The 12,176-nt window shown below is 39.0% G+C and overlaps 1 protein-coding gene across 2 annotated transcripts in view; it reads left to right on the top strand.

Annotated features, from left to right (window-relative positions):
* LOC113069393 (mitogen-activated protein kinase 14B) overlaps positions 1-12,176 on the top strand; it is a 28,161-nt gene that overhangs the window by 1,629 nt on the left and 14,356 nt on the right. For both annotated transcript variants that reach the window (XM_026242467.1, XM_026242466.1), the window contains exons 2-3: positions 5,440-5,569; positions 10,135-10,193. In XM_026242467.1, coding sequence (XP_026098252.1) covers positions 5,440-5,569; positions 10,135-10,193 — 189 coding nt within the window. The remainder of the gene's footprint in view (positions 1-5,439; positions 5,570-10,134; positions 10,194-12,176) is intronic.

Genomic DNA, 12,176 nt, shown 5'->3' with positions numbered 1-12,176 from the left:
TTGCATGCTGTTGACATCAAGGACGAGGCATGGGTTTGGAGGAGTGTGTCTCTTTCGTTTTCCTGGACAGTCCCCTAATAATGTGGGCGGATCCTGTCCTAGCGGTGTCCTCTGGCAGAGATATAAATAGAGCTCCATTGTGTGTGTTCTCAAGACATCTGCAAGTCTGGTATATCAAGCAGTTCAAGTGTGTTCACTGTCAGTCACTGCTTCTGTGTCAAGTAGATAGTTAGCTCAGGGTGTCACCAGACAGCATGTGTACTTAACAGAACCTTTGCTCAAAATGTTCTGGAATCCACTCTGTTTTTTTCCTTTCCCACCTACACTGAGGAGGAGAAAATTCAGGCTATTTCCAAAAATCAGCTTCAGTCAACTCCGCTCAGATACTCTGGCCTGCACCGCTGTAAAAGACTGTAGAGCACTTATATGATATTTTCCCTTTCATTTATTCCACTGAGTCTTTAAGGAATAATAAGCCATGAACCAAACCAACTAGATCATTATTACAAAATAAGATTTGAAACAAAAAGTATTTGAAAATTGTACAAAAAGACAGAGGCTTCACTGAAGGAAGCTTTTTTTGTCTCTGTCATGTGAGTGAGCGATGTTGAAAGCTCACTAAATAGTATTGCCTTTGCCCTTTATACCAACTTATTAAAGTTTCCGTTTCTGCGCCACTTAAATTGAAAGCTCACTGTATTTTTATTCATTTTATTCCCTCATCAGCAGCTCGCGCAGTGTTGGCTGTTTGGTAAAAGATCTGAGGGTGGATTTTCAAACTTGATAATGCAATTTAAGATTTCCTAACTAGGGATAAGATACAAATTTGTAAGAAAGGACAAGAATCCCAAATCAAGTTAAGATTTGCTTCTGCAATTCGAAATTGCGAAGTTTTTTATTTTATGTATCTTATGTTAAAAAAGACCTCAGGTTGTGTTGACCCGACAATGATGTAGTCAAAAACGTAAAAGTTTTTCTTTTGTGTTTTTAAAATGTTTACACACATCCGTGAAAATGGCCAAAAGCGCTGTATTACCTATGCCAGGCCAGTAGTTGGCGCTGTCACCTTGTTAGTAAACAGTATCTGTAGGGAAGTGACGATTATATGTTGTATAAGATACGTCTCTGCTGTTGGTTGTAACATTGGCTGAAGAAGTGTAAGCAAACTCTTGAGCAGCAACAACAGTACCATGTATGTTTGTTCGCACTTGCCTTTACAATCGACATGTACTGCACAAGTCTACATACCTAACATGTACTACGCACGTGGATGATGTCACCGTTTTCAAAGATTCCCGTATTTAGTGTTTGCAAGTAAACGATAACAATGCCGTTTTCTAAAACTTGCACTCTGAAACACGTTTTCAAAAATATGCCTTTTTAGTCCCCAAAATGCCGTTCTCGTGTAAACGGACAAGCAAAGCTCATAAAAAGTTTCAAATTTTTGTCTGAAAACAGGCGGCAAGGAAGTGGACCGGAAGTTGAAATCGGCTGCATGCCACCATCTTTTAGCAGAACTTCACTTGCGTTAGCATCCCATTGACTCCCATTCATTTTGGCGTCACTTTGACAGCGAATAACTTTACATCTGAGGCGTTTAAAGACTCAGTTTTTCTTATTTATTTCTAAAGATACACAACAATGTATAAATGGCTCCATTACCTTCTATGTTACATTATGGCCCTGTAGAAACAGTTTTTGTAATAATAGGCTAACGATTGCGTCATAACCACTCGGCTCTCTGTCGCATTACCGTACAGACAGGTGGAGAAGCTCGCAGGCATTTAACTTAACATGGCGTACTGGCGTTACATTTTAAAATACTATACAAAATAATTAATCAGAAGACTTACTCCTGCTCACTCACGACAAATAACTTCCCGCTCAAGCTCGCCGTCTCTGCAAGATTAACGATGGCAGTTTGCACGCACAGCCACTAGAAGATTTACATCTGTCAGACAGGTTGCTGACGTCATCAAGCTTAGTTTGAGTCTGCGCGTCAGAAACGGAAGTGCTAAAAAACGCTAAAAAAGGGCTTCACTTGTCTCAATTGAGTTCCAATGGGGTCGCTGTGTCCATTTATTTTACTGTCTATGGCTGAAGACGCTGTTTAAACGCCCCCTAAGATAAGAAACATCTGTAATACTCCCCCTGTTCACTAGCGGTGCTGATAGCCTTGTAGGCAGCGCGTCGACATAGTCCTGAGTTCGAATCCTGGCTCAAGGGTTCCCCAATACTGCCCCTCGCTCTCTGTCCCACTTTGCCTCACTTCTAAACCGTCCCATCATAATACACGCAAAAGCACAGCAAAAATAAATCTTTAAAACAAAAAATCTGTCCCCTTCTGGAGAAATTGACTGGGATTTTTACTTCTGGTACCTGACTGTTGCACTCCATACGAGCCATCGGCCAATCAAATTTGAGCACCAGACACCTATATTACCACTATAACGTTGTTCAGCTGATGTTTAAATCAGTTTGGGTTGTTAGAGGAGTGTTTTGTTAGGATTTCTAGCCTGTGTAATGCACAGAAATGTCATGAATTTCCAGGCTGTACGTAAGTGTTTGCAAATGTCCCACATTGTTGAGGTGTTGTTGTGTGACTGAATAGAGGCGGATGCTGCCGGAAGGCTCTGACTGCAGCGCTCTGGAAGTTTGGGGCTTTCTCTTGGAGCGGCTGGATCAGAGAGAAAATCCACCCGTGAAACACAGACTCATTATTTGAATGAGAAACATCCGAGTGCATTTGTCAAGAACACTGTGTACGATGAAAACAGCAGAGGGGAAGCACATCGTTCGTTATTTTTCTTCTTCACTCGTTTAATCGGAGCTTTTTTTGATCTAGCGTTGGGATTGAAGGACTCGTTATGCTCTCTGCGCTGGAAACCCCTCTGGCCTACTTCAGGCCTGTTTTTCTGGGGATTGTTTTTCTTGCTCTGGCACAAATTGTTCGTGATCTAGGCGAGGTTGAACTGAAGCCACGACTGTCTCCCTTCCCATTGTGTTGAAGGCACATTCCACGTTCAGTACATACATATGAGATTTACTCCTGATCGAGTGTGTTGTGATTTAAAGTCAGCATGAAACCGAAACTGCATTTTTGTTTCCTGACGTATATCTAAGTGAACTGGGTTCTTGAATGCTAAAAATGTAAATGCCGGTGTTACGTCATCATAGAAAAGACGTAGGGAGTGGAAATTATGATTTTTATTTTATTTTATTTAAAGATTGAGGGAATTTGAATGACTAAAAACTATATTGAGGTGAACACAGACATGATTAACAATAAACGCTGCAATATTCCATCAACTAGATTTTAGCGTGTAAAGTTAAAACGCTAGATTTCTGATGAGCTGTAAATGCCCACAGGCTGTTTTGAGTTAAATTAATACAGAGGAAGAGCTTGAGTCTTCATCATCACTAATCACAATGTCTATTATGGTCTGTGTCAGCATGTACTGCTTTGACAGAGAAATGGGATTTTTCCTGCGCACTGAGGTGGTTTCCCATGTTTCACAATCAACACTGAGTCACTGGCTCGGCTCTCTTTTGGATCAAACCCATGCATGTTGAGCACCAGTCCTGTACCTGGTCGCTGTGTAGCGTGCAGCTGTTTTCCCAGCCGCTGTATATCACTCCAACCGTTCACGATGCTTGTAAGTAGATCTCTCAGAAACACCACACCCTGCGGCGTCTGCAGTAGAGAGGGTTCAGCTTTGCCTAGTTCCCCGTCGAGCTAGTTTGAGTCACGCACCGATTGTTATGTAAGAGAAGAGGAACATTTGTTCAAGCCTCAACAGTAAAGATGAACAGATTTCCACCTCACTGTTGGCATTGTGTGTGTGTGTCTGTCGAAACTGTATGCCTGGTCGTGATTTATCTACAGTCTTATCAATTCTTCTGCATCATTAAAATTTGCATGTGTTCCTATGAGGCCAACTTCTTCCAGGGGTGTGAATATACAATCATTTCAGGCATGTGACTCAGTAAAAAGTTTTGAATTGTAGTTGTGTATGTGTGTGTGCATTCATCCAAGCTGAGCTGTAATCCTAGCTGATTAGTTTTAGAGTGCATGTATGTTGTGCTGTAAGTTCTTTCCATGATGGTTTCTTGTGGTTTGGTCTGTGACAGTGTGTTATTATTTGTCTGGGCCGGCAGACGCTTTGGCAAGGTGTGTTCTTTGGAGAATGCTTATAGTGCAAGACACTTCGTCTCCTTCCATCTGCGAGACTGGCCTACTTACAGTTCCTGGAAAGCCTGTCCGGTCTCCTGACCACACCACGGTTACTGCGCTTCCATTGTTCCAGAGCTCGTTTGGAAAATTGGGGCTGGATGCCGTTTGGCAGAACGTTTTCCTAACCATGCTTTTTTTGTGAATTGAGTAGAACATTGTATTATGGGTGACATTTTGCGGAAATGATAGTTATTAGTGGTATTGTAAATAGAATAACCATAACCAGATTCAATATTCTGGTTTGTAGAAGTAAGGCATCCATATAGCATAGCATAGCATGAGCTTATCTACAGGGAACAAAATAAATAAAATAAAAAAAGTTGTCCCATTACCCAAACCCCTGAACCACTCCATTCTTGCCATATAAGATAGAAAAGCAAAAGGTAGTAATTAATATTTTTTGTTACGCGTAAAGCATGACTCTTCCACTCTCTTCTTAGGTGCATCTCACTGAATTTGCGCTTTTTTTTAGGTCTTAAGATAATATGAAGGGTAAAAAAATATATAAATATATTAAATACTTAAATGAAATACCGTTTTATTTATTTATATCTTTGTTCTGTTATATTTATTTTCGGTATTACTTTACATTTTTAGCTGTTCCTATTTTGTTCCTGTTTTCAGTTTAATAATGTGTGCACTTTATATTACTTAGGTTAGTAGTTTTTGCTGTGGTTTCTAAAGTGGAAGTTTACTGCTATCTAAAATGTAAGAAAAGCAGAACGTCACGTTTATGAATTTAAAGCATGTGTATGTATTTATGTAAGGAAATATTGTCAAAACCATGATTAAAAACAGAAGTCGCAATATTGATCAAAAAAATGTGTAACATATCACACAGACCTACGTTTATATCTAGATGTCCAACTATACTCTAAAGTAATTGGTCTTAAAGTGACTGCAGCCTTCTATATTATATTCAGATTATTCAGAATATGCAAATTACTTGCTTCCAGGAATAGTCCACATGCCATTTTTATTATGGCAATGGAGCATTTCATGCTTTTTAAACCATTTATTCCATTTCAGATGATCTCCTGATTTCAAACATAGCCTTCTAGGAATGTTCTTGTGTTTCTCTTAACAAAACTCTCCTTCAGTCATTTTTCCTTGGAATGCTTGTGAATCTTGGAGTAAACTCTGATAATTTCGCAGGCTGTGATGTTGGTCAAATCCATAATATGCTTTTATTTCTTTTTTCGCAGCTCCGCATTGGACACAAAGTCAGGCATGAGGGTCGCCGTCAAGAAGCTGTCCCGGCCGTTCCAGTCCATGATCCACGCCAAGCGCACATACAGAGAACTGCGACTCCTCAAACACATGAAACACGAGAATGTAAGAGATGTTTACAGCTCTTTTATTTCACCTAGATGTGCAGTTGTGATCCTCTTTTGACAGGTTCCTACAGAACCTCTTTACCTTTCCTGTGACCTCCTGTACTTCCTCGTTCATGACTGTTAGAGCATCCTCACGTGCTCTGCTAGCACAGATCTCTGTGGGAGATTCATCTGTGTGTTATGAAACTCTATTGATCGTTGTCTGTGAGCTAATGAGGGAGTGGGGAGAGATTATGCACTATAAATGTATAATGCACTGCACTGCAAATCAGAAATGCATAATGTTGTCCTCCACGTTTTGTATTCTGTTTTATGTAAGATTTTTATGTATCATTTTCCTCCCCTCTAATTTTTTTGTTACATTCAATCATGTGTTCAGATTTACGGTCACATTAGGGGGGCTAGTCCCCCCAATAATAAGAAATCACTAAACCTTTTTCTCTAATATTGGCAATGTAAGGGAGAGATGAAACGATGTGTGATGACGTGTGACAGTATGGTAGTGGTGTCCCATTTCTTAGGGGAATATTTTCACCCCTACCCCTTCACACTCTGTTTCAAGGGACAATGGGTAGGTGAAGGGGTATAAAACAGAATTGGGATTGGGTCCAAGTATGCAATTAGAATTCCCATATAGTTCATATTATGATAGCAAAAATATGGGGTTTTGTTTGTATTTTACATTTATTAAGATATGATATAGTTAAGTAATATAATTTTTTTTTTCTTGAAGATAAGTGTGTGAGTGTGATTGCGAATGTCATATTGATATTAACAGTTCAACAAAAAAAGTGCAAATAGCTATAAACTCTATTTAAACTATGTTAAAATATCCAGATTTTCTGCTGTTTATACTACTTATTGCAAATAGTGGCAATAATCTGCAGGTCAGATTTGTAGTACATTATACAACAATGCAATAATAATACATTAAGTGTAAATTATAATTTAAATTCAAAGTATTAAATGGACGCCACCTTATTGGGACAATAAAGCCCTTCCTACACCTACCCTACTGCTACCCGATACTTTATTTCCAACTTTTTGATAATATTTTTCATTTTTATTTAAATTAAATGCATTTCCTATGTGATATGAAATTTGAAAATGGAGGGAAAAAAGTTCAGCCAAAGGTGGATTCAAACTGGTCGATCGCATTAAAAGACGACGGCACACGCTTTATCTTCGCCACGGGAGCAGTGGTTTGACAACAGTCTTTTGTAGTGTTGACTGTCCCAATCACACGTTGGTGGGCGGAGCTATTGTAAATAGCTTCTGCCAAGTTAATAATTAGTGAGTTGCATTTTAGATACAGTATTTTCAGCTGTTCCAAAGAGCACATTTGTACATGTCTGAGCAACACTGCAGTGTTTCGTTCCTGGATTGAATTAATCATTTGAATCAATGATTCAGTGGAATCACTGTAGTCCCAAGTAATCAGCTACTTCCTTCCTAAATGAATCCGCTGTTTTGAACAAGGCTTTTACATGAATAACTCACTGATTCACTCATTAAAAGGATAGTTCACTCTAAAATGATTTTGTGTACCGAAATAATGACTTAATATGAATGTTTGTGCTCAGAAATAATGACTTTATTCAACTTTAAATTTTGGGTGAACTAACCCTTTAAGACAGACTTGCCACCACCGTCTGGCAGTTTAAGCGTCATATTCCTCCACAACAGGTCTAAAGCAGCCAAAGTACCAACACAAAAACACACTCCGCACGCCCTTAGTCAAAAATGCATGCTTGTGTTTTCGGCATACGGTATGTACGAATGACCTTATTTGCCTGCTGTTGTCAAGACAGTCAACGTGTTTTGCATAGAAAAATAAAAGCGTCCTGGAATCTGTGCTGCCTCTATTTGAGCGTGGGTGAAACTGCTGGATCACAGCCACCTACTCACTCCTGTTTCTCTCTCCATCCCTCCATTTTCCTGCATGCACGCGCACGTCCTGATTTTACCAAGTCCGATGTGTTCCTAGGTCAACATATTTTGTTGACCCTGGAACAACATTTTACTCCAAAAATATATTCTTAACCATATCCCTACACCTAAACCTAACCTTAACCATGAGTAATCCCTAAAATCAGAGGAAATGATAGATGAATGACACTGATGTACAAGCACCAAACACTGATTTTAAGCATAAACTTCACAAAATCTATAAACTGGTTCTTCAAATCTGATTGGTTAATCACAATGTTGTTCCAGGGTCAACAACGATGTTGTCCCAGGAACATGTCTCACTTGGTAAAATCAGGTTAGGCCATGCACGCACATTCATGTTCCCTGGTGTCTGTCTGTCTGTCATACAGATGTAAGTGTTTAATAACACTCATATCCCTGAACAGATCGACTCTTCATCATTTTTCATATTGCGAACTGTGGCAACCGACACGTAGCTTCAATCCAGGACTGTAGTAAACACTAGTTGTACTGAACTCTGATGAAATGTTGCAGTCATGTGTGTGACTTGTGTGTGATGATGAAGGATTGATTCCTCTTTGGACTAGTTTCATAGTGTCTGTCTAAGCTGCACAGTTCTGCATATCTGAAGCGTAGCTGCATGGAGATATATTAGATCTTTGCTTCTTTTTGCTCTGCATTGTGTGATGAACACATTTCAAACATTAATATTATATATATGCACACACACACACCTATAAAGCATCACTGACTTTTGCAATATAGACTTTAATAAACAGATAAAAAAATACTCTATCTGCCCAGATATTTGTCCACATGTAGCAAGTTTACAATACGGGAACAGTGTAAAAAATATTTATGTCACAAAAGATTTTTATTTCAAATAAATGTGGTTGTTTTGAACTTTCAATTCATAAAATTATTCAGAAAAATCTAACGTTTCCACAAAAATATTAATCATGACAAGGGTCAACACTGATAATATTATTATTTTTTTTTTTGAGCATCAAAGCATCATATTATAGTGATTTCTGAAGGATCGTGTGACACTGAAGACTGGAGTAATGATGCTGAAAATTCAGCTTTGCATCACAGGAATAAATTGCATTCAAAATTGCAAAAATGTATAATACAGTTTTAACTGAATTTTAAATCAGATAAATGGAGCCTTGGAGAACATTTGAGATGATTTAAAAAAAAAAAAAAAAAAATTGTAACGGAAGTGTAATGGCTGCCGTTTTATGCTGAAACGCTGTTTGTCAGCAAGTTTGGCCAAAGTTTACGAATGTTACTGTGGGCAGAAGTGCATCGAAAGTTTAGCCCGTATGAAATGCACCCACTCCTCTTGCAGAGAGAGAGAGAGAGAGAGAGATAAAGGTGATGCCCACACAGAATCTAAACGAGAGTTTCACAGAGGATGTACACAAGTGGAAGCAACACATCTCACTTTGTGAGCTGTTTCCTCTGAGGGCAACCGCAGCGGGTCGCATGCTCACCAGCACCAAGAAAACAACTGCAGTAATGACAGATGATAAAGTACTGCTTATTTTCCTCTTAAAGTGTGTTTACAGTACACAGGGCCTGCTAAATCACTAGCCCAACATCCTGGGGCTATTGTCCCTTCCAATCGGCTACCAAAATACATCACCGCACTGTCCGATGGGCTTTATACAGGGTTCCCAATCCTTAAAAAGTCTTAAACAGTCATGTATTTAAGTATTAAATACCTTAAATGGTATAAGTCTCAATTATAATTTCAAGAGGGCTTAAATTTAAGGACGTAAAGAATCTGTGTGTAGCTTAATGTGATGATTATAACCTTCAGAAGGCTATGATTTTATTGAATAAATATGAGCACTTCAAGTCAAAACACAGTGTGACCACATGGGTATCAATGTCTGTTTATTTCGATGGCATTTTCATTTTATCGTCTGTAATACTTGATAAAGCAGCGTTTATGAGCGCAGCACTGCTTTGTGTACAGCCATTACCGTATGATTTCTGATTTCTGTACCGCCTTCATTTACTGGCTCGTTTTCATCATTTTCACTTTAATTCTCAGGCACTGACTCTTTAGCTTTATTGTAGTTCGCTTTATTTCACTTACCGACTTTCAAAAACAACCTGTTTAACAAAAAATGTTTCTTATTTTGTTTCTCACTATGTATGGGCCACGAGAGAAATATTAAAGGAATAAATTTAAAACAGTTAGCATATGTCGAAGTAGATTCGCGTCTCGTCGAATATGCCGCGTCAGATGCATTGCGTTTTTTTACTTTCACTTTCTGCGTAGTGAATTGAGATGAATACAACTCTTGCACAAAGTTTGTCAAACACGTGCTTGTGTGATATCCACTGGTTTAAAAAAAGAAGTATTTCCAACATTACAACGCACACAATTACGAAAACGTACCAAACTTCGACACAGCTGTATTGTATCAAATGTGAACTTTTGTGAACCGTTACACCCCATAAAATATATAATATAATATAATATAATTTGGTTTTAGTTAACTAAGGTGTACACACATGGAATCAAGAAGAAGCAGTTTAGACTTTAAATGATTTGACCTTAATCTTTTAATGTTGTCATGTGTCAGACTAATTTATGACTCTTGTCTGTATTTGCAGGTAATTGGTCTACTAGATGCTTTCTCGCCCGCTACCTGTCTAGCAGGATTCAATGACGTGTGAGTATCTGCTTCATTTCTAAAAGGTGGTCTGACTAAACTTCTTCATAGGCTCTTCAGATTGTCGACTTCTCTGATTTCATCCCTGCATCTAGAACGTACTTCTAGGAAATGTCATTGTAAGAGGTTGCATGTTCTGTGGGGCGTTATGGCTTGCAGGTCTGTGGTTTCTGAGCCATTCTGAGAAACGGCTGGTATGTAGTGGCATAGCTGGCACACCTCAGCAGTGTCCGGGTTTATTAGACATAGTCCTGATGGTGTATTGTGTGCTCACTCGATCTTGAAGCACCTGTTAAATCCAGTTAGTCCAGAGCGATAATCGAAAAACAGCATCGGTTACTTCCTGTCGGGATCTGCCTCGGGAGGGGCGACACGAATTCATCCGCTCAGCATAATTTCCTCATAGGCACATAAGCAATAACCTGTAAAATGCTATTGCCTCATAACATAACTGCCTCTTCAAACAGTCAACACACACAAAAGAGAATAAGAGCACCTTCTGGGAATTATAGATCAAAATTGTCTTTGTAAGAGTTTCATATGAGCTGACGTATTTAAAAATGATTTTTCTCCAATTCACTTTTCTTTAATGCCGGTATCCTTGGAATATTACTTGCATAATACATTATAATTTAGTGTAATTGTAATATGTCAATTTTGTTGTGAATTGTTTCAAAATAATAACTGCAATTAGATGGAATAATTGCAATCAGCCAGTTATTCACATTATTAGCAAAGTTGCGCACTTGCACTGTATTTACACAATCAGTGTTATGAACCACATAAGATTATAAATAAAATACAATTAAGGGCATTAATCAAAGAACCATCTTTACAGAGCTGAGTAAAGATAAAGTAAATTTATTTTTACAATAAATTGTGCCACTTGTAATTATTGTGTAAATGCATTCATGCCACTTCTGAGCAGCATTAATTAGTCTGTGTAAATACACCTAAATGCCTTTAAATAACACCTAAGAGCCAAGTTAATGCTGCTCTGTGCCTGCTTAAAATTTTGTAAAGACGCAGCATGAAAGGTCAAGTTATGCACGTTGTAATTACAATGTAAATTAATGTTTGCCCCCTCTGAGTATCAGTATTACAGTCTGTGTAAAGACACCTAAATGTCACTTAATAACTGCTTCTGTGCCACCTTTGTAAACTAGTTTTGTTAGTGGTTTACCAATGCAATGTAAAAGTTTGAGACCCAATTACTAATCACACAGTCAGGTATGATAATAAAACATGGATCCTGAGTGTGACACCCATTTTTGTGTAGGCTCTTGTTATGTCCAATGTAAAATCTGGGTCATTGACTCAGAAGAATGCTATCATATGTCCATCATCCCATTTTAATTTCAAGGGGCTCTTAAAGGACTTCTTTCATGTGCTGTCCAAATGTTGAGCCCAGTTTCAGTATAGTTTATTTAAGTGGGGTGAGGTCACGACTGCCGGGAGGTGCAGAGGAAGAACGAGCTCCAGTGTGAGTTGTGTTTGGCTGCAGAGAGATTTGAAACAGGAGCTGGGACTTCGGCACACTTACACTGGAGGAAGGGCCTTACTGTGCTTACTGTGCCTTACGCTGCAAGATGCATGGAAACAAGAGCTAAGAATACTATAATACTCTATAAATACCCTGGTCCCAAAATCTCATGGAGAATGAGTGGGATAGCAGAGCTCGGGGCAAGAGGGAGGAGCACGTTTCTGAACCGCATGTATCCATATACTTGAGTATCTGCTATGCAAACCTCGCTGATGAAGATTCTGTCTTAACAGAAGGCATTTTCACTACTGTAAGGTTATTTCACCCAGCATGATTGCCTGGAGTGTTGGAAGAGTGCAGAGCAGCGAAGCGCTTGTGTTTGTTGAGGTTAATGATCGTGCTCATGGCCGGCTCAGACGAGCTCCCAGCAGTGCCCCGCTGACTCCACACCAGTCCCATTCCACCCTTCCCATCTGTGCACGGACAAGATAATTGGTTGT

This window comes from Carassius auratus, unplaced genomic scaffold (genome assembly GCF_003368295.1).
Source record: "Carassius auratus strain Wakin unplaced genomic scaffold, ASM336829v1 scaf_tig00001591, whole genome shotgun sequence".
Classification (NCBI taxonomy): domain Eukaryota; kingdom Metazoa; phylum Chordata; class Actinopteri; order Cypriniformes; family Cyprinidae; genus Carassius; species Carassius auratus.
This window is presented reverse-complemented; position numbering and strand designations above follow the sequence as displayed.